Source organism: Rhinopithecus roxellana, chromosome 21 (assembly GCF_007565055.1).
Source record: "Rhinopithecus roxellana isolate Shanxi Qingling chromosome 21, ASM756505v1, whole genome shotgun sequence".
NCBI classification, from domain to species: domain Eukaryota; kingdom Metazoa; phylum Chordata; class Mammalia; order Primates; family Cercopithecidae; genus Rhinopithecus; species Rhinopithecus roxellana.
In genome coordinates, this window is record NC_044569.1 from 43,180,928 (window position 1) to 43,205,191 (window position 24,264).

The following is a 24,264-nucleotide window of genomic DNA, read 5'->3' on the forward strand; positions in this document are numbered from 1 at the left end:
GGTGATTATGATGATTCAGTGTGGGTTTACCAATTGTTCAACACTCTGGTTGCAGACAATGAAAAGGGGAGGTCGTGCATATGCAGGAGCAGGAGGTATATGGGAAATCTCTGTGCAGATTATTTTCCTCTTCATTTTGCTGTGAGCCTGAAATTGCTCTTAAAAAGGTTTAAATTTTTTAAAAAGTTATCAAAATGTTTTAAAAAAAGAAATAAAGGATTTCCAGAACCTCAAATAAGTAAAGAATGTAGTCTCTTTTATCTTGAACTTATAACTTTATACAGGAAACCAGGTTTAGAATATCAGTCAATACTTAAAACCACTATGTAAAATACACTTTACTTTTTCTTGATTCTGTAAAGCAGTATAAAAGGTTCTATCATCGAGGAGATAAAACAATCAATCATCTAACATATTTTGATATACATTTCCTTGTCTAGGAATACAACACAGTATAAGAGGCACCATCCAAAATATTAAAATGAAATATAACAGCTAAATAAATGACAGGGGAAGGAAAAAGAAAAGCCAACTTACCACAGTTTGGTGGATAGTTAGAATGTTTAAGGACAAAATAAAATACTTGGCCAGAGCTTTAAAGAAATGTAGACTAAGCTTTAGATAAAAGAATAAAAATTGAGTATTTCATGCATGAGAAATAATATACACAAAGGCGAGAATACACATATAAAGTTTGGGGGAATCTGAGTAAAGCAATTGAACTAAAGCAAATTTGCTGAAACAAATCAGTAAGGTTACAGTGGTGATACACAACAGAGTCTTGCCAAGACCAGTCACTCTGGCTTCTGTGTAAAAGACAAAGGAGAGGTTAAAGGTTGAAATAGCTATTTGAAAATGAATGAACTAGTCCCAGTGAAGGTACTGAAGGGTGGATAAAAGTTGCTACATTGTGAGAAAAATTGTTACACAGAAGGGGCTGATCTAGGGTAAGGACAATGCAGAATACACTGGGAGGATAAAAAGCTAAGTTTTGTGTGTGTGTGTGTGTGTGTGTGTGTGTTTTTTTTTTTTTTTTTTTTTTTGGTCCAAAAAAGGAAAACAATCTTAGGGACATATGATTACAAAGAAAAAAAGAAAAAGAAAATGGGAAAATAATAACTTCAAATATCACAGGAAAATATCTAACAATATGCTCTACAATGTGTTCAGGATTAGGCCTCAATTTACTCTAATTGCTGTATGATAGGCACTGCAATCCAACAGAACATTTAATTAGGGATGAAATATCCAATTTATACATCTAATAGGAAGACACACAGTCTTGTACATTTGAAGAAACTTCAAGTGCTCAGAAATTATGCACTGTATTGGCCTTTTGCTTCTTCTGTCTCCTTTCATGCTACTTGCCTTTTGACAAGTTCACTTTTGGATAGCACTTCTACCAAAAATGTTCTGAGATATAGAGAGCGAAGGGTGGAACAGAAAAAAATGAAACAAAAATTCAAATCTACAAGATCAATTCCATGTATCTATAACATAAACATGGGACCTTGTCATGACTTATCTTCAGGCAACATTTTGGTGTAACTACATATAATTTAATAACACATTATACACCATTAAATACTAAAACAATAAAAAAACCCACAATTATAAATTTCAACAAGAAATAACATAACTATAATGACATATACCCAAAACAAACCCAAGAAAACAGTGTTTTTTAATTTGGTCAGAAAACTCTATGAAGCTGAAATTAACTGTCTGAGAAAAAACTGAAAGTAGAGTTCTTGATAGTAAAGACAATACATTTCAGTCTTGACCCTTCATATTGGTCGCACCATTGTCCCTTGATCTCAAATAGTCTTTTGAAATTACGCCTTTTTGTTATATTTTTCATACTCAAAGATCTGAAACATCTTATCAAAATTTCTTACTTTTTTCTATTTAACATTTTCTCAATACGTCTAAAAGAGTGAGAGCAAAAGATAAAAATTTTACATTCACAATGCAATTTTAAAAATTTTATGTTCTCATTTCTTTTAAATTCTCAACTTAGCAGTCTCCACACTGTTATCCTGCTCTTTTCTCCTGGAAACCTAAAAAGAACCCTGAGATATTAAAATTGTAATTAAATCTCTTACTTAGAGTATTTCTTGAATGTTTATCACTTAGATTCATTATTTTTCTTAGTTGACTCCTAGATATTTCTTATAAGAAGGTTGGAATGATTCATTTTGCTAAAATTAATTCCTTTGTTAGGTAAAGGATTAAACCTCTCCATATTTAAAACAAGGGAAAACAATGTTCCTTTGGTAAGTATAATCAAGTTTCTTAAAATACTGGCTATAAGATTTTAGAACAGGCTTATCTCATTTAGTATTGGAGATATATTCTCATGAATAGGAGCACTAACCAAATAGGTGCTTTTCGGTCATTACAATTTCCAGGCATAATATATATTATGTATGATCAACATATAATATTCAATTAGAAGTTACCACCTGATGCCTTTATCTCCTTGCCTTCTCTAGAACTTGTCCAATAGTGGATTTTTCTAGGCCTAGAACATGACCCACCCAGACCTACCTGATGTTTACTCACCTAAACTCTGCATTTTTAATAGTCAGGCATACTTTAATTTTAAAGTAATTCCTTGTTTGTTTATGCAGGCTATTTTCTATGAAGCAGACTATAATCAGAAAACAGTGTCAGTGGCAAAAACATCTCCACAGAATAAAGAAAACAAATCTATTGGTGATTGCCTCTCAAACTGGTCAGAGCAGCATGGTAAAAAACTCACTGGCCAAAAAAAAAAAAAACAAAAAACAAAAAACAAAAACCCACAGAGCTCACTGTAGTGTTTGACGTGTCACCTCTAACAAAGATGTTAAATGATGCTTTATTAACGTGGAAAAAATGCTTTGACTCAATGTGCTTAGAAATTCCTATTTGACAATAAATCTACCGAGGAAAAACGCTATCATTTGGGTGAAGTGTTAATCTGTGGTAGTTACATATACACATTTTTTAATTTCATCAGGCTGTAATGTGCTGTATTAGTTATGTTTTATGACTTAATTCTCAGTTATGTAATAAAGATGCTTACTACTTATAAGAAGTATCAATAATAAGTGCTTGGTAAAAATTATAGAGCTTTGTTCGGTTCCAGCTAGAGACAAACTTAAGACTAGAGATTGTGTTAAACAAAATACTACTCTCACAAAATTGCTCTAAAATACACAGTTGCTTTCTGATTTTCCATATTCATTTTAAGTTTTAGTTATCAAATTTCATAAAGCAATTGGCCATTGAGTCATAGTTTTCACCAGTTTGAGCTAAACCCAAAATTAAAATCTGGGAAACAACCTAATATTGAAATATTAAATTCTTAAATATCCCTCCAAAAAAAGGTTTGGAAACTGTCAAGTATTATCAAGATTATCTTACACAGAATCAAAGTACTAATTAAATGAGGTTCTCTTGAATGTCACAATACAACATTCCTTTTAACACTGTATCACTCTACTATTAATGCAATTTTCAAATACAATGTATCTTAAATATTAAATTTATGAAAATTTCAAAGTAACAGACTTCTGCATAGACGAGATACACAATAACAATTTTGATATTCCTTTAAGCTGTTTAAGTGATGCTAACTATATCTAAAAAAAAGTCTATTTCACATAAAAGATTTTGGATAAAAACCAGTAAGTTTCTTAATGATCCTGAACCAGATAATAAAATGTTGAGGATGCTGAAGAAGGTTAAATCCAGGTAGGCTTCAAGAATAGAAGTCATCCATCTTTAAATATTAGACATTTGCTGGCGAAAAGATGAAAGTAAGACTTTAGGATATATTGTGGGTCCTTGCAGTTCACATTCTAGTATGTTGGCACAAAATGAAGACAGGTCCTAAAACCTATGGGTATTTTCAAGTTTAGTGTTTTAGAAATACATAATCCTTGAACCAATTAAAAAATAATATATGGCTTATATCTACTTTGTCAGTTTAAGTAACAGAAAAAATGACTATTTGTTCTGTGGTGATTATTGTGATGACAGTTTCATTTTCCTCTTCACATTTTCGGTGACTGTTCTCCATTGGTATCATCAACCAGGTCTCTCAGGCGAGATAAATGGTGCAAAGCCCTTCATTAAAAAGTATAAAACACATTACAAACCAATTATTAGGAACTGAATAGCCAATGCAGACAGCAAAAAAAAATAAAATAAAGTTGATTATTAACTTCAAAATTGCTATGAGAAGTAAATTTATATAAACGTTGAGACTTATTCCTTATAAAACCTTGAGATGTGAATAACTGAAGGTTAAAATAATTTAAAGTTCTATAAACATTCACTTTAACAATTATATTTTTTGACATTAACTTTTTTTAAGATAGTCTGCCAAGGGCCCTAACAAGAAACAATAGGTATCAGTTGTATCACACTTAACAAATACACTTTTTTCAAGTAATTTTCACTACAGCTCTGTGAAATGACACCTTCGCTTTTGGTATCCTGTGTATTAGTTAAGAAGTAAAATACAGAAATTATTTTTAACATTTATGTTCAAGATAGCTATTTTTTAAATAGCATTTAAGGATTAGTTACAGATCTAAACAAAACTCACTTTTATTGAGTGTAGGAGAAGCTGCTAACTACTCCAGCAAGTCTATATAATATGGTGTTTTACCAACAACCTAGATTTTTCTCTAAAATAATGCCAATACTGTATTGCAGGTCTCAGTGGAGAAAACTCAATCATTCCTCAAACCAAGAAAAGAGGCCCTTAACTTTCCAAGCCTTCTCTAATTATATTTTTTCAGTTTTTCTCTCCCCTATCTTTCAGTTCCTGGAGGACCACTCAGAAAACGTCAGTTAATTAGTCATATTTCAGATCTTTCATAAATACGAAAGATATTAAGGAAAAACAGAGTGACAATATAGTAATTAAGATGTGCAGTAATTAAGATGTGCAGGAAGGGCCAGAAGCAGTGGCTCACATCTGTAATCCATGCACTTTGGGAGACTGGGATTGGCAGATCACCTGAGGTCAGGAGTTCAAGACCAACCTGGCCAACATGGTGAAACCCCATCTCTATTAAAAATACAAAAGACAATTAGCCAGGCGTGGTGGCAGGCATCTGTAATCCCAGCTACTCAGGAGGCCGACGCAGGAGAATCGCTTGAACCCAGGAGGTAGAGACTGCAGTGAGCCAAGATCGTGCCACTGCACTCCAGCTCCAGCCTGGGCAACAAAAGCGAAACTCCATCTAAAAAAAAAACCACAATTAAATGTAAAAAAGAAAAAAAACATAAGCTGTGTAATAACCTCCAATGTCAGTAATTTCCACTTATGGTGAGCAGAAAGGTAATGACTACAACACTCTATTCTATAGTCTCTAACACATAGAAGTTATTCAATAAATGTATAATAAACTGCATCTTCCACTTTATCGAGGACAAGGAGATGGAAGGAAACTAGTAGCATTAATTACTGCATGTATATCTATTTCCCTGTACTCTATACTTCTTAGACACTTTTACTCAAATGTAATAAGAAGACTCTTAATTCTCCCACCTTTTTTGGCAACTTCAGTTAATTTCTGAGATTCCCACCTTCATTGACTAAGTGCAATAATTCACCCAGAGCTACTAACCAATCAGAGGCAAAATAACTAAAATTTTAAAACATTCAGCTGGAGGTGGTGGCCAGCACTGTAATCTCAGCACTTTGGGAGGCCGAGGTGGGTGGATCACCCTAGGTCAGGAGTTCAAGACCAGCCTGGCCAACATGGCGAAACCCCGCCTCTACTAAAAATACAAAAATTAGCCGGGCGTGGTGGCATGCGCCTGTAATCCCAGCTCCAATGAGTCTTCCTAGAGACCACATATTTCCACTTGAAGAATATAAGAAAACTGAGTACTTAAGGGACTAAACAAAGGCCAGACTACTAGCTTACAGTTCCCTATGGGTAATGAAAGATATCTTAAAACTGGTTAGCCACCCAAATTATTATTATTATTTTATTATTATTATACTTTAAGTTCTAGGGTACATGTGCACAACGTGCAGGTTTGTTACATATGTACACATGTGCCATGTTGGTGTGCTGCACCCATTAACTCGTCATTTACATTAGGTATATCTCCTAATGCTGTCCTTCCCCCCTCCCCCCTCCCCACAACAGGCCCCAGTGTGTGATGTTCCCCCTTCCTGTGTCCAAGTGATCTCATTGTTCAATTCCCACCTATGAAGCCACCCAAATTATTAAAAACAAAAACAGTTATTCGAGGAATGTAAAGAGCCATAATAGGACTTTTACCTTAGGAAAGGCCAATAAAGCCTACAAAGTATAATCAGTAACTTTTGAAAGATTTTGGAAATATTTTAGAAATTCTGAAATACATTTGAAATATCTGAAGTATGAAAAGATGACCATATACCTAACCAGAATATTTTGCAGCCAGAAAAAGGAATTCTGAGAAGGAATTAAATTTAAATTGTCCTTAAAACAGTTAATCTACAGACTGAAAATAACTTTTGTAAGTGTAAGCTTACTTCATTACAGTACAAACGTCTTACTGACAATACTTCTGAATGTAAAGACAAATTAAGACTGCTCCAATTAATACAACAGAATTAATAACTAAAGGCCATGTAACAAAACATAAAACTTACTCTCTCTAAAAATGAAACTCCATATACAGGTAAGACTTGATTGCTTATAGTAGAAAAAAAGTTACTATTAAAAAAATTCTAGCAAATGGTAAAAGCACTTATAGATCAGTATTGATTTTTGTGGTGATTTAATGACTTGCAATCTAGTGTTTGTTTTCACCAGAAAAAACATCTAGGATAATGTACATTACCTCAGAAAACACATTTAGGTCTGTGATAAGTTCAGTATCAATGCTTTAAAGAGCAATGGAAAACTTACCGTCATTCACCTCAAATTTTAAAGCAGAATGAAGTCTTCATACTAGATGATCAACTGAGGCCCTGTACTTAGTCTCAATTAATAATTCATCACTATCATTAATAAGAGGAGTGTTAAAAATACAGACTTTCAAATCAGACTACCTAGTCTGAATCACCCTTCTTCCTCTTACTAGCTATGCAACACTGGACAAGTTACTTTACTACTCCATGCCTATTCTCTGATCTGTATTATGAAAATAATAATAGTACTTATCGCATAAGGTTGTGAAGATCACATGAATTATATTCAATAGCACTTAGAATACTGACGTTTGGTAAACATTCAATGTTAGCTACTACTATCATTATTCACTGAATTCTATTAGGTATGGAACATTATACCCCAGTACTACGGCAAGCTACAAACAAAGGTGCATTATTTATACCCTAAAGATAATAAATTAAGTAGAGAGAAAAAAATTATCTTACATGATATATTTTAACTATGAAAACTATATACACATTTGTGACAATTAGATTCATAAGTTTACATGTCTAGTGTTTTATTTTTCCACCATTTCCTTAGATCACAGAAGCCTAAGCAAATTCTCAAAGTATAAAAGGTAGCCACGTGAAATGGTGTGATTAGAGTAGAAACTTTTAATCTCAGTATTTCCTAAGCTCAGTATTCCATCTTCTGAGGACACTTTATAGTCACACAAACACTCCAAAATAAATACCCTTCTCTTCTGTCAATATTATGACTATAGAAACAACTTGTATTTTTCTCCATTTTATTATTTAAGACAATGTAACTAAGAAAATTAGACCTATCTTTATATCCAGGTCATTATATCTACTTTAGATTTCTGTAGTGACGTTCCAAATAATGATCCATTTACTATTAAATTTATTCTAGAGAGAATATATGAAAACACATTTCATACAAGTTCCTGTTATAGGATACTCACAAAAATACTATCATAAATTGTTGCTATTACTACTCAAAAATGAGTCATTCATATCCATTATATTTTAGAGGTCTAAAGCTATCCTCATTAGGTCCTTAGGACATTTTGAATAGGAAAAAGCACAAGTTTAAAAGAAAACAATGTTTTTTAGTGTAATTAAACAGTGTGCTCCAAGAAGCTTAAATATGCCTAGTAGTGCTACTCTTAAAACTACTTATTTCTACCCTGTAACTTTGATTTGAGTCAGAGGAATGGCTAAGATGGATTCGCATCCATATTAGTAAAGAATACTTACTTCTGAAGCGACCTAGTAATAGGAATCATACTTTCCTTCAACTGTAATTTAGAGAAATCATCTTCTGAAACCTAATATTAAAAACACCAAATATTAAAAAATATTTAAAATATTATATAACTATAAAATTAAATGGTATTTACAATGTGATTAAAACATTAAAAAATATTTTCTACATTTCCAAAGAATTCTAATAATTTTCAAAAGAACATTAAATATTTTTATTTTCCATTTATTGTAAAAACACTCCAACTAACAGCCATTTTTCAACTGTCCTAAAGTATACTTCTACACATATGTCCATTAAAAATCAAGTCTTGGCTTAAAATTATGACTTTACTGAACAGGCTTGTATCTCAATGATGTTTAAAACTAGAGGGGAAAGAAGGATAGATTACATATTAACGTTATGATTATTAGAATGTAAGGACAGAAATTAAGAAATACAACTCAAATGAGCAGACTATGAAGGTTCTCAAAAGCTGATCCACTCATTTGTAATGAAAACTGAATTTCATATATCTACTGAATAACAAAACAATGACAATAAAAACAGCCATCATCTATTGAGTATTTACCATGTACCAAGCACTATACTAAGTACTTTATATAGTTTGTCTCAACAAACTATATATATATATATATATTTATATTTATATATTTATATATATATATATCTTCTTAACATCCTCACTGCACAGAAAAGGAAATTGATCAATAAAATAAGGCCAGCACAGAAAGACAGACACTAAATAATAATCTCACTTCTAGGTAGAATCTGGGTGTGGGGACAGGGGAGTTGCAGAGATGTTTGTCAAAGGATACAACATGTCAGTTAGGTGAGAAGAATAAGGTCAAGAGATCTATTCTACAACATGGTGACTAAAATTATAAACAACATATCGTATACTTGAAAATTACTAATGGAGCAGATTTTACATGTTCTCCACAAGAAGTATGTGAGGTAATTAGCTCCCCTAGCCATTCCATGATGTTTCGAAACATCATGTTGTACACCCAAAATATATATATAGTCAATTAAAAATCAATAATTTTTTAAATAGGAAACTGAAACTAAAGAGGTTAAATGATTTGCACAAATATTGCACTTGCTAGTAAGTGACAGAATTAGAATTCACTATCATATTTGGGAAAACAGAAACTCTATGTTCTTAAACACTATACTTTTGTGGGAAAAAATTCATCATGTAGAATGGCAGTCCAAAACAGAAACAGATTTTCAAATTCCCAGGAAATACACAAATTGAAAAAATAAAATGGCTTTAAAATAAAACTTGATATGACTGTATTCATAACAGCCAATAAACACACAGTAACAAAATTAAATTCCAAATGACAAAGGTGTGTGGAGGAATCTAATGTTGAAAAAGTTTTCTAGGCCTCCCCGAATATAACTATCAGAAGATGGGCCACATAGATTAATTTTGTAGAGTATTACAAAACAACTCTTAAAACCCTTTGATACTATAGTTGTAACATCATCATAACTAAATAAGATGTTGGATTTATAACCATAAGTTAAATAGAACAATCTGTTTAGAGATAAACACCTACAGAAATCAAACAGAATTAAATGTTCAGTACATTACTTCCCAACAAAAAAGAATACTACTGCCACTTACAACATGTGTATGTGGCATGCTTACTAACATGAAACTATAAGTAGGTCTATTAAAAAATGTAGAAAAAAATCTTTATACAAATTCACAAATCTCAATTCATAAATCATGTTTGTGCTTACTTGTTTAATCTCTTCTTTTGGCTCTGTGGTCTTATTTTGATTAAAACGTTCTTGTACTGCTTGAAGGTTAAATAACATTTGTTTCAGGGCTTCAACAGGACCATGATGTTTGCCTCCAGAAAGAGTACAGCTCTAAGGTTAAAACAGATGATAGTATAAGGTTAACCATCCAAACTGAGGGAAAGAAGAGTTTTATTTTGTATTAATTTCCCCTAATAGAAAACTAATGTAAAAATCCAAACAATATACATCAATATTTTAAAAAATCAAAATTGTAACTCACCACTTCCCTATTCCGAGGCCCCAGGTGAAGTTACTTAGAGACAATCATGATTAACAGTTTGGGATATCCTTTCTAGTCACTGCTCTTTTAAAACAAATAGTGCACGTTTATATTTATGACAAATTAATTTAGCACATTCAAAATCACAAATTTTAAATGAAATGAAAGGTCCTCAGAGGACAGGTAAACCAACATGTTCTTTTCAGCTGATCAAGGACCAAAATTTCAAATACAGTATTTCTGCACACTTTAAAACATGTTTTTATAACAGAATGCTAGCTTTTCACCTCTTCATGGGCCACACATTCCTTCTACCTAAATAACACTCACAGCTCGATTACCACTGACCTTATTTGTGTTCAAAGAATGCAGCAGTGTTTCAGATACATAAGATGGCAAAGATTCTTTTAAGATAATCAGTGAGGGATATTTTAAAATTTCTTTTTAAAAGTCTTATCAGTCTATTAGTTTACATCTTTCAAATGAGTTTCTGTGTCCTAATAGCCATCTACCAAGTAGCAAATAGGACTCTACAGATGTCTGTAATTTAATATATTTTAGCATAGACTGTGCACCATAAGTACTACTTAAACTTCAATTCTATAGAAAGTTGTTGATTAGCATAAGATACTCAAGGTAAGCAGTATGGCTAAAAAGATTTTAAAGACACTTCCCCAGTTATAGAACAGGATGTAAGAAACAGGGAGTGAAAAGGTAAAATGCCATAGCCATTGTGGAAAACAGTACAGGAATTCCACAAGAAATTAAACATAGAATTACTGAATGATCTTGCAATTTCCCTCCCAGGTATATATCCAAAAGAAATGAAAGCAGGGACTTGGGTAGATATTTGTATACCCATCTTCACAGCAAAATTATTCACAATAGCCAAAAGATGGAGGCAACCCAAGAGTCTAACGACGGGTAAATGAATAAACAAAATGTGGCACATACATACAATGGAAAATTGTTCAATCTAAAAAAGAATGGAAATTTTGACAAATGCTACAACATACATGATCCTTAAAGACATTATGCTAACCAAAATAAGCCAGTCACAACAAGATATGTATATAATGATTATTCTTATACAAGGTTCCTACAGTAACAAGTCCATAGGGACAGAAAGTAGAAAGCTACTTACCAGGGGCTGGGGAGAGGGGGAAATAGGGAGTTAGAGTTTAATGAGTACAAAGTTTCAGTTTGAGAAGATAAAGTTCTGGCGATGGACAATGGTGATAGCTACACACAATGTGAAGGTACTTAATGCCACAGAACTGTACACTTAAAAATGATTAAAATGGTAAATTCTATGTTATGTATATTTTACCACAACAATATAAAAACATTAAAAAAAAAAAAAAAAAAAACCAGGGTAAAAGTATCCAGTTAGGATATACTCCTACACCTTGGGAGACAGCATCTGAGGCATAATCTCCAAATGATCTGCATCTAGCCACTATCTTATTTTAGAACTTCGGCTGCCTTATGCCAACCATAACAGTTACAAAAGGCTGCCTCTGGAATTTATGCCTGAGCTGAGTGATTTTCATGCAAAGTAGTGGTCACAGTATCAAAAGAAGACAGAAAACTAGAAAACATATGAACTGTTTGTGGCACTGTTAATGAATGTTTTAAAAATATTGTATGGATAATACAATTTGTTCTGAGACTTGTCATTGACACCTGCTAGTAAATGTCTCTGGGTATGTCTCTGTATATCTCTGACTCTTAGAACCATAGTGACATTTCATACATTCAAAAAACAAATTATTTAAACCAAACAGAACAAGAGGAGAACCCAATATACAGTCATCGCTGGTTTTTTGGGAGACTGTTTCCAGGACTCTGTGTGAATATAAAAGTTCAAGGAAGGCCGGGTGTGGTGGCTCATGCCTGTAATCCCAGCACTTTGGGAGGCCAAGGTGGGCGGATCACAAGGTCAGGAGATTGAGACCATCCTGGCTAACATGGTGAAACCCCATCTCTACTGCAAATACAAAAAAAATTAGCCAAGTGTGGTGGTGGATGCCCGTAGTCCCAGCTACTCAGGGGGCTGAGGCAGGAGAATGGCCAGAACCCGGGAGGCAGAGCTTGCAGTGAGCCGAAATCGTGCCACTGCACTCCAGCCTGGGCAGCAGAGTGAGACTCCATCTCAAAAAAAAAAAAAAAAAAAAAAAGCTCAAGGAAGTTCAAGTCCCTGATTACAAAATGGCACAGTATTTGTATATAACTTACGCATATATTCCTGTAAACTTGAAATCATCTCTAGATTACCTTTAATAAATAATACACAACGTCAACAGTACATAAATACTTGCACATTGTGTTTTAAATTATGTTTTACTGTTGTATTGTTATGTATTGTTATGTTTATTATTATTCTCCAAATTTTCAATTTGCAGTTGGTTGAATCTACGGATGTGGAACCCACACATACAGAGAACCAACCGTATACAAAGACAAATGAACCAACAGTATTATAAATAAACAGCACAACCACACCAAAGGGAGTTGGGAGGAAAATAATTAACCTAAGTAACTCTGGAAAACAGTATTTTGATATGATGTTATAAGGCTAAAGATGAAAAGAGGAATATTTAGCTGGGCGTGGTGGCTCACGCATGTAATCCCAACACTTTGGGAGGTTGAGGCAGGTGGATCACTTGAGGTCAGGAGTTCAAGACCAGCCTGGCCAATATGGTGAAACCCTGCCTCTACTAAAAATATAAAAATTAGGTGGGTATGGTGGGTGCCTGTAATTCCAGCTACTCGGGAGGCTAAGGCAGGAGAACTGCTTGAACCTGGGAGCAAAGGCTGCAGTGAGCAGAGATTGTGCCACTGTGATCCAGCCTGGGAGACAGAGTGAGACTCTGTCTCAAAAAAAAGCAATAGACAAATAATGTAATCTAGTTAGTAAATTGGTTAATTACAGGGAATATGGGTTAGCAATTCTAAAACTACTTTGCATGTATAATAAGACTGAACAAACAAACTTACTGCAGATAATGAAAGGATTCTCATAGGAGGAGAAAGTTACAAATAGGGAATGGGAAAAGCTAAAACAAACCGTGGTATTAGACTGGAATCAGAGGTATCAATACGAACTCATGATTTTATACATATATGTGTTTATATGTACACACACATATACACATATATGTACACAGATCAACAGATAAAGAAATGTACATATGTGAGTATGTGTGGGTTGGTAAACTTGTTTCCTAGGTCTTCCTGCTGACATAGTTTAGAATGAACAACACCCTAGTAGCACTCAGCACAACTAATGCCTAGATCCTAGTTTCTAAATGCCATTTTCCAATACAAAGAACCATGGCTCCATAAGAACTGCTCAAAAAAGAATGGAGACATGTAAAAAGGACACAGGAGCCAACATGAAGGAACTCCTAATGGCCTAACCTGAAAACAATTTCAACAGCAGCATAACTAATTATGCTGTACTCTAAACCAAGAATAAAATAAATTAGTGAATCTGTATAATATAATTTACTAAACAAATATAAAGGAAGAGATAGTTTTTCATTATACAAGGTTTTCAGTTAATACAGAAACAAGATAGGATTCACAAATGGATACTAAAATTAGTAGACGAAAGTTTGAGGAGAAACAGGATATCTGCAAAGTCTCAAAGTTCTTTCTAAGATATTTAATAATTACAAGTAGAATCAGTATCTTTACTAAGGATAAAGATCACCTTAACCAAGTGTTCAAAGTTAATACAACCAGTTTTTACATATTATATCTTTATTACATATTACTATTATTGCATTAACTTATCAATATATTAATGATATAAATATATAAGGAGCCCTCTGAGATGATGCAGTGAGAATAGCATATCACTTCTTCAGCATTCTTGCCAAAAATGCATAACCTCATTCTAATCATGAGAAAACTTCAGACAAATCCAAACAGAAAACCTCTACAAAATAAGTGACTGATCCTGAAGACCTGCAGATGATCTGGCAAACTAAGAATTCAAAATAGCTATTCTAAGAAAACACAACAAACATCAACAAAACACACAGAAAATAATTCAGAAAGATGCACAGATACCAACAAACAAATACAAGAAACATGAAAAACCAAGAAAATATGACACCACCAAAGGAATATAATAACTCAAGTAACAGACTCCAATGAAAAGGAAATCAGCAGATTGGTGGGAAAAGAATTCAAAATCTTTAAAAAAAAAAAAAAAAAAAAAATCAATGATACACAAAAACACAGAGAGATAATTTGACCAAATTAGGAAAACGATTCATAATATGAGCAACAAAGTCAACAAACAGAAATCATAAAAAAGAACCAAACAGAAAATATGCAGTAAAGAATTCAATGAATGAAATTTTAAAATACAATAGATAGCTTAATAGACTTGATCAAATAGATAAAGAATCTCTGAACTTGAGGATAAGTCACTTGAAATTACCCCATCAGAGAAGGAAAAAGAGTAAAGAAAGCCTACAAGATTTGAAGGGTACTATAAAATGAACAAATGTCTTATCATGGGAATTCCACAAGGAGAAGAGAAGTCAAAAGGCACAGAAAACCTATTTAATGAAATCATAGCTGAAAATTTCCCACATCTAGGAAGAGATATGGACATCCAAATCCAGTAAGCTCAATGGCCCCAGTAGATTTAAGCTAAAAACAGCCTCCCAGAGGCACATTATGGTTACACCGCAAAGGCAATTCTAAAAACAGCAAGAGAAAACCATCAAGTCACATGTAAGGGAGTTCCCATTAGACTGACAGTGGATATCTCTGCAGAAACCTTAAAGGCCAGGAGAGGATGGGATGATATATTAAAAGGGTTGAAAAAAATATCGCAAGCCAAGATACTATGTCCAGCCAAGCTTTCCTTCAGAAATGAAAGAGAAATAAACTCTTTCTTACGTAACCAAAACCAACAGAATTCACCACTACTAGACCTGCCTTACAAGAAATGCTCAGGGGAATCCTACATCTGGAAGCAAAAAGATAATCACCATCATGAAAACACATGGAAATATAAAACTTACTAGCAGAGGGAAAAGAATAAAACACTACTACAGAAAACTACCAAATCGTAATGATAATATGAGGGGAAAAAAGGAAGAAAGAACATATAAAATGACCAGAGTACAGTAAACAAAATGACAGGAATATGTCCTCACTTATCAATATTAACCTTGAATGTGAACAAATTGAATTCCCCAGTTAAAATTTGAAATGGACTTCCTGAATGGATAAAAATAACATTGTTCAACTATATGTTGCCTACAAGAAACTCCATTCACCTTTAAAGATACACATAGACTTAAAGTGAAAGAATGGAGAAAGATATTCCACACAAGTGGTAACCAAAAGCAAGTAGGAGTAGCTTTACTTATATAAGACAAATCGGACTAAGTCAACAATTGTAGAAAGAGACAAAGAAGGTAATTATTATGGTTTAAGATTTCCCACTACAACTTACCTTTAAGAAATAATCACTTGTGGAATATAAATTAGTATTATCCATTACTGCAGCATTATTCACAATAGCCAAGATATAGACTCAACTTAAGTATCCATCAACAGATAGAAGGGTAAAGAAAATGCGACATATATATACAACAGAATATTGTTCAGCCAGGCCAGGCGCAGCGGCTCAAGCCTGTAAACCCGGCACTTTGGGAGGCCAACACAGGCGGATCACAAGGTCAGGAGATCAAGACCATCCTGGTTAACACGGTGAAACCCCGTCTCTACTAAAAATACAAAAAAATAAATAAATAAATAAATCAGTCAGGTGTGGTGGTGGGCGCCTGTAGTCCCAGCTACTCAGGAGGCTGAGGCAGGAGAAAGGCATTAACCCGGGAGGCGGAGCTTGCAGTGAGCCGAGATCACGCCACTCTTCTCCACCCTGGGTGACAGAGCAAGACTCTGTCTCTCAAAAAAAAAAAAAAAAAAAAAAAAAATATATATATATATATATATATTGTTCAGTCTTCAAAAAGAAAGCAATCCTGTCATTCGTGACAAAATGTATCACTCTGGAGGACATTACGTTAGGTAAAATAAGCTAGGAGCAGAAAGATAAATATCATAGTTCCCATTTATATGGGAAAGCTTACTAGTGGATCTCATAGAAGTGAAGTGTAGAATAGTGGTTACTGGAGACTGGGAAAGGTAGGAGGGAGGTAAGGAATAGAGAGAGATTGCTTAAAGGATAAAAAAAATTATAGCTAGATAGAAAAAATAAGTCCTAGTGTTCTAAAGCAGTATCAGCTAACTATAACAATAAATTATTACATATTTCCAAATACCTTAAAGAGAGGATTTTTAAATGTTCCCAACACAAAGAAATGATAAATATTTGAGATGATGGTATGCAAATTACCCTGATTTGATCACTATATATTCGTGGTGTTTCACATCACCATGTATCCCAGATATGTATGATTGTGTTAATTTAAAAATTTTAAATATTATAAAAAATAATATAATCAATAATTCTGGAAGGAATTATGTGTATTTGAGAGGAGATTTGAGTCTTTTTTACTTTAAATTATCTAAGTAACTTAAAAATTAGTATCTACATATTATTCATAAATTTTTTAATAAGTTTTAAAACTTTTAATTTCACCTACCTGATTATCATTATTTAGAAAGTCTTCAAGAACCCCTGTAGCACTCTTTGCCCTTGAAGTTTGTTGAGGACTATCATCAGAGTTAACAGGAATAGGAGATTTGCTAAACAGGATTTAAAGGATGCAAGATAGTAATTACGTTCCCAATTTCTAAAAAGTAAACAGTACATAATTTAATAATTCTCATTTAAATACAAGTAATCACCAAGAAATAATCATCATGGATATGATCCATATTAATGTTTATGGTAATTCCCTTATCTTCTCCCTAAACTGATACCAGAATCCAACCCCTTCTTATCTCCCTGCTTCTCTTTTCAAGTTTTAAGAAAACACTATGAAGAAACTGAAGATATTAGCATTCAGCTAAACAAGGCCTAAACTACAGACTATGCTCCACAAGTTCACCTTGTTTGAAAAAAACGGTACATTTTTCCAATTAAACATTGTTACCAGATAATAATCAACAACCCCATGAACTATTAAAAGTTTTTACTAGAATGGCAGTTAAATGTTCTCCTACTTGAAGGCAACAGAACAGACTTCCCCTTTATAACTGGTATTAACATAAAGGACAGATTATTCTGGAAAAATAACATTCCTGCATGAAATCTCAGTCCCACTCACTGTATGACTTTAGGTAATTTATCTGAATTTCAGTTTCAACATTTGTAGTCCCATCTATCTCACAGATATATTGCATAAACTGAATAAATTTTCTATGTACCTAGTACCTTTAATACCCATTTTTTTCCTGATATTCACGGGGTAGTAGAGGAAAGGGTATCCCCAGCAAAAATAAGAATGTTCCAAGAATCCATTAATCACAAAAATGAATTCAACTTATTTATCTTATTTTTACATCACTATAAGGTATGTTTGTAACTCAAGAACTCAGATATCTAAGAATCTTTTTTTAACATTTACACAATGCTGATGTTTTTCTTAATAAGCATGCTTCTTTATTGACATATTTGATTTCTAATTCACAAGCTCTTTCATCCTATCAGGTAGTCCTTTCCCCGATTCTTTACTAACACTTTGTAGATCTGCCCATCTGTTATTAAAAAACATTTACCACATTGTTGAAGATGGGTGAAGAGTACATAGAGGTTCATTATGCTATTCTACTCTCATAATTTATTTGAGCTTTTCCATAATAGCCGTTTTAAAAAAGCAATGATCTGATTGTGGTTTTGCTCTACCACTTAAAATACTACCTTGAGTACTCCTATTCCATTTTGTTTTTGATGACAGGTTGATAATAATTTGTCAATCTCAAATTGAGATCTATTCCTTCTCAGCAATTCATCACTAGTTTTATCTACAAACATTCCCATCACAATATAAATTCAGTCTTCCAAATTGAATTGTTACATGCGAGGTACTCAGCCAAACTATTGATAGTATTAACTACACAAGTTAGAAGTTACATTATCAAATTATAAAATACATTAAGTACATTCAAAAATTTTAAGCACCCTGATACTACTTGCTTGCCCATTTTGGTTCCAATTAAAATCAGTATTGCAGCTACGATACTTTATTAATACACAGAACTAGTGATAAAATAAGCAACTAGGAAACAAGAAGGATAAGAGAAGTTAAGCATTACATGAACTCATTATCAACCCTATATATATATATATATCTATATATATATCTCTCAACATATATATGAAATATGATATATGATATATGTGATATATATGAAATATATAAGGAGAAATGAAGTTAAAAGGAGAAAATAAAATATTCTAGATAACCATCATCACTACTAAAATTTATAAGAGAGCTCATCCTAGGTCAGAAACTTTATATTCATTTTCTAGTCAAATTAATCCTCACAATGACCCTGAAGCAGACATTATTTCTCCATCTTTAGAGTTTAGAGAAGTCAAGTAAATTGTACAAGGCCATACAGCAAGAAAATGGCATAGGTAGGCTTCTAAATTGGAATTATAGTCAATGTCTACATTCTGAAAACAGACAATCAACTGAGAATAAAAAAAAGAATCCAGGAACTAACAGACTCTGTCTATAACAGAATGAAAGTTTAGACAACTAAAGACTAATAAATTGTCAAAGCCTAAGGCATGATATGGGGTTAGCAATAAGGCATTTCTGTTTATTCTGATAATAAAAAATGTACCATCATTTAAGGAAAACAACAACTAAAAGGGAAAGTAAAATGTAAACGATAAGAAATCTGTAACTCTAAGCCGGGCACAGTGGTTCAAGCCTGTAATCCCAGCACTTCGGGAGGCCGAGGCAGGCGGATCACGAGGTCAGGAGTTTGAGACCAGCCTGGCCAACATGGTGAAACCCTGTCTCTACTAAAAATACAAAAATTAGTTGGGCATGGTGGTGCAGGCCTGTAATCCCAGCTACTGGGGACGCTGAGGCAGAAGGGCAGGAGAATGGCTTGAACCCAGGAAGCGGAGGTTGCACTGAGCCGAGATAGTGCCACTGCATTCCAGCCTGGGTGACAGAGCAAGACTCCATCTCAAAAAAAAAAAGAAATTTATAACTCCATTATATGGAGAGAATATAGAGGAACAGAGGAAAAGCTTTAAGTCAGAAGAAAATAACAAGAATTTCATAACCCTACTCTGCAAAATAATTGTTTCTAGTTCTAATCCCTCATATTAAGATGCTTATCAATATTTTATAATGAAACAAAATGAACACGTAACAAAGATAGATGTTATATAAAGTACCTAAGGTTATGAAACATTATACCATCTTGTGGTAATAAAGGGAAAATGAAATTTAAAACAAGTAACACAAAGCTTTGTTCTATGGAATTACAGTATTATTAATCACCATTTAAATATAAATCAGATATTCACATGACATTTTTCATTTGGAAAACTAAACAGTTTTTCCATTGTCACTTACTTACAAAGTAACAGGAATATTTTCCCATGATCTTTCTGCTTCAAGTTTATCTAATGAGCAAGGACTGTCATCCTTTTTCATGGACTTTGGTAATTCTTCAGTACACTGTTCTAGATTTCTCTTGGCCTTCAAGATAAGCAATTCAATTTTGTCACCTAATTGTAAAAGACGGCTATTAATCCTTAAAGAAAAAAATTAACGTAAAGCATAGCAAGATCTCACAAAGTCAACAAGAGTTCTGATCATTTGGAATGTACATTCATCTATAACAGCAAATTACGTTACAATGTGACATCTCAAGCAAAGAAAAAAATGGGAGAAAAGACATTTTCTAGGTACAAAATGCTGTATGTGAAGATTATAAGCATTTTAAAAAGATATATTACATGAAAATAAAACATAAAAGCTCCCAGGTATCACATCAACTTTATAGCATTTCTTTTGGTTTAAAAAAAAAGAAAAAGAACTATAAGCTATAAACAAAGTATTACCACTGAATGGCTTTGTGGATTGTCCTGGGAGAAGTGGATTCTCACATTGACATTGACTATGTTCAAAATCACATTTGTATTCATTAACTAATTCTTTATCATCACTCAAGGAATTTGAAAAGTTTGAGGGTTCAAAAGCATATTCAAAACAATCTAATTTATTCATAAGCTGAGAAGTTTCTTGTGCCTGATGACTGTGTCTATGGGAACACTGATCATCTTTAAATATTTGACAAACCCTTTGACTATTTGCATCAGGTAGCAAGTCTTGATTGTGGAGCCAGACTGGGTATTTGAAATCAGGTATACTAGTTATCCCTGAAACATTAAGGTCAGATTTCTGGCTAGTGAGCCATCTTGGATAATTCTTTTCAAGACTGTGTTCTGAACTGTCCTTGATAGACGATTTCTTGGGAAAAGACAAAGATGATTCAGAAATGCAATTATTAGTCCTATTCATAAGTTTTGGGTTTTTTAGCCTACCACATTGCTTTCCATTTATATTTGTGCATACAACAGGAGTAACAAAGTTATCCTTGCCCACGGGAGTGGAGGGTCCTTGAAAATTTGGATTCTTCTCAACGTCCAATGAACCCAGTCTTCCATGGCATTTCTTGTTTTTCTTGTTCGTTCGGTGACTCGGTCCAACATAAGTATAAGAAAATGATCCATCTGCTGGGAGTCTTAATAGATCATCAGTTGTTAGGCTCATGGAGTCTATGTCATTAATAGCCTGTCTTCTACAGGATATGAAGTTTGAGTGCTTTTTGTGATCAAGGTTTTCAAAAGCTGAAAAACAAAGAACAGTTCTGTTTATTACATACAAATATTTTATAATATCCAACAGTAAATGAGAATTAAGAATTTAAGAGTCATTTTGCTGCTTTCCCCTTATCCTCACTAAAGCTTCGATTAAAAGTATAAAAAGGTATAGGTTGATAAAATACGATGTGCTTTTTTTCTCACATGATTCTTCATTCTGTGCTAATTTCTGCATGTTTCTCTCCAACCTCCTGAATTTTCCTGTGTTCTCAAATTTACTGTTTCTTCAACATTTTTCATCTAGACATATTTGATACACTAATACAATCACAGTAACATTGGTCACTCAATATTGGCTGCAGCTTAGAAAAAAATATGCTATTAAACTAGGTGGAAAAATAACTTGTTTTCTCACCTACAAACCCTGCAATGGCATGGATTACACATAGAGAACAGCTCTTCTCATTCTTTTCTTCTGGAATATATTGACCACATACCCCTAAGAACTGAATACAAACTTTTTCTATTCTAGGGTCATTCTGTAAGTGTTCAGTAAAGTAGTAATTGACTTATCAACAACTGCATTTTCCAAACTTATCTTCAAGGGAGCTTTATTATGGACAAACTCTTAACATCTTGTGAATATTACTGTTACATAGAGAATTATATAATCATTTTACAAAAATACCCAGATCTCAATATTGTAAGTTATTTTTACTCAAAAATAACAAAAATAATGTCAAACTTTACAATACTACAGTACATCTCTCAAATGCTTCAAAACATATGAACATAAAGAAAACATAAAAAATAAAAGCATACCATTGTTTGGTTTGTAAATATAGTTGCAGAACTGTGACATATTAGTAAAATCCTCATCAATGTTAATTTTTCCAGTGCTGGCACCAGGATACATTTGGCTTAGATCAAAATCATCAATATAAGCCTGTAGAGCTTGAGAAGCAGATCTGTACAGCTTATCTTTATAGTGATAAGAGCCATCAGAATTAAAGGAATTACTACCACTCAGACTGCAGCTTGCCAGCAGCGAAGATACTGAAGATTCCCGAGAACAAAGTCTATGTTTTGTCTTCGATTTTGCCATGGCTTCTTCAAAGTGGATTATTTCTACTCATTTCCCTTAAAAACAACTGTAATACAAAAACAAAATGTTAAGGTGCCAATTAAAATAGTGACCATATACAAACAAAATTATTAAATATGTAAACCTTTCATAATTTTCTTTAAAGAATAAAATCCATTATCTATAACAGACACTTCTTGTTTGGAATTGTAGATTTTTTGTTATCTTTATTATTGTGAATTGCTTAATCGATGATTTAGAAAACATTTTGTGAGTACCTACTACGTGCCTGGAAGTATGTATACAAAAATTATCTGAGAATATACATGGAAAAGACCAAAGAAAGAGTACTCACTCCTTAAAAAGTCCTAAAAACTACTTACGAATAGTCTTTTCTCTTATGGTGATATATTCTATGACATCACAATACCTAAAATTCCCCTATACACAATATTTTTCAAATCATAAGCCTACCACCATGTGCTGCAGATAATAGTGCTCAATAATTTTTTTAAAGCCATCAAATGAAGTATTCAAAAGAAGAAGGAACAATGGAGAATATTCACTTTCAATGTTATAAATGCTAGTACATTTACAACATTTAACTGTAAATAAACTGCAGGTCTTATTCTGGAATGAGCTAACAATATGCACGTTTCCTAAAATAGTTAATAACCATTTCCTGACCTTCGTTTTTTGCTACCACCCTCCCTATTTTCAATTCTTATGTTAAATGGATTCAGCTCACCTCTTTTAAAGGAAGCTTAAATAATGTGAAAATCAACCCAACGTGTTCTTCTTACTGTTTTTCCATTATTAAAATTGAGAGAATCCCTGTCCACCTCAGTACAGTAATAGGATGTATATTTGAAAACCTAAGAAATAACAGAACGAACCGGCACTAATTCAGTCCATGATGACATTCTTTTTAAAATTAAATCAATTGATTTGCTATGCTAAAAAAGTATTGTTGAGGACTTAACATATGCTATGATGTTATAATGTTTAATTTTTGGCTATAATCTTAGAAATATTTAAGTTATAACAACTTGTAATCTTAGTAACTATTAAATTTGACTTTAAAATATCGAAAGTTTTCTAATTAAATAAGAGACAAAGTAAAACATCATCCTACCACAGCGTTAGAGCATACAATGGCCATTACAAGAGATCTGACCGTGGTCAGTGGAAATGGCAGAATATAAGGTAACAGTTGTTTCGTCTCATTGATTCCTCTGAATGCTGTAATATTGGTATTATCTCTGACGAATGGCTAAACTAAGCCAGCTTCACCTTTTTCGTATCCCTTTTATTTAAAGAAGTTTAAATTCACTCAAATTTGTTTGGATAAGCCTGACCAAACGTTTTCCCTCTTTGAATGCCGAACAGGCTACTGATTTTATTTTACAAAACCGTAAAAGAGAAAGCTGTTGTATTGGTATCCATAAGTGGATGATAATATTTACTAGTTATTTCAACACACAGGACAGACAAAAAGAAAATGCACAATTTAAGTTTTATTATGAAAAGTTTTCCAACTTTTCCCCAAAAGAGTATGCAAAAGTAGAATCATTCAATAAACCCCTATGCACTCATTATCCTGTTTCCAACAATCACTGAACAGACCCCAATTGTGGCCGAAAGTGGGTATGGACCCACCCACTTCTTCCCACTTCAGCCACAGGATTATTTTGAACCCCATATATCTCATGCAAATCCCATATATCTTACCATTTCCTCTGTACAGGCTTCAGTTCGAATCTCCAAAAGAAAATCCATCACGCGGAAAAACAGAATTGTAAACTTATTGACAAGAAATTTCAACTACCTTTGATTCAAAAACAGAGCGTTCAGTGTCAAATAGCCAATGGGAATATCGCACAGGAAATTAAGAACAACTCTTGGAAATAGCTCTGTGACTCCTAAGTTAGGAAAGGGAACGTTTGTTTACTCAGCAGCAGAAAGCCAGGAACCCACGACCGGCCAGCGAAGGTCGCCCGCCCCCCGCGCTGCGCATCTTTCCCCTACCGGGCGCTCTGAATTCCAACTTTTCCAGCCCCAATCAGGCGACACCCTCCCTTTGATGTTCCACCGCCCGTCAGTCACAGACACAGACAAGGTCTTCAAAGAGGTGCTTTTCACTCCGAAACCATTTATTCAGCAACCAGGGCGAGCGCCGCAA

At 33.4% G+C, this 24,264-nt stretch overlaps 1 protein-coding gene across 4 annotated transcripts; it reads right to left on the reverse strand.

Annotated features, from left to right (window-relative positions):
• Positions 1 to 235: 235 nt before the first annotated feature.
• Positions 236 to 24,020, reverse strand: C21H18orf54 (chromosome 21 C18orf54 homolog). Of its 4 annotated transcripts, XM_030926167.1 has the most exons (9): positions 23,814 to 24,020; positions 22,831 to 22,957; positions 21,821 to 22,149; positions 20,237 to 21,025; positions 19,750 to 19,900; positions 16,845 to 16,947; positions 9,921 to 10,052; positions 8,159 to 8,229; positions 236 to 4,116 (listed from the first exon to the last, which is right to left on the reverse strand). In XM_030926167.1, the coding sequence occupies exons 3-9, from the start codon at positions 22,101 to 22,103 to the stop codon at positions 4,044 to 4,046; spliced, it is 1,602 nt and encodes a 533-aa protein (XP_030782027.1). In that variant the 5' UTR covers positions 22,104 to 22,149; positions 22,831 to 22,957; positions 23,814 to 24,020; the 3' UTR covers positions 236 to 4,043. The 4 variants fall into 4 exon arrangements, with proteins under 4 accessions (XP_030782027.1, XP_030782029.1, XP_030782028.1 ...); XM_030926169.1 differs by lacking the exon at positions 22,831 to 22,957 and having other exon boundaries at positions 20,777 to 21,025; XM_030926168.1 differs by lacking the exon at positions 22,831 to 22,957 and having other exon boundaries at positions 20,720 to 21,025.
• Between the last annotated feature and the right edge of the window lie 244 nt (positions 24,021 to 24,264).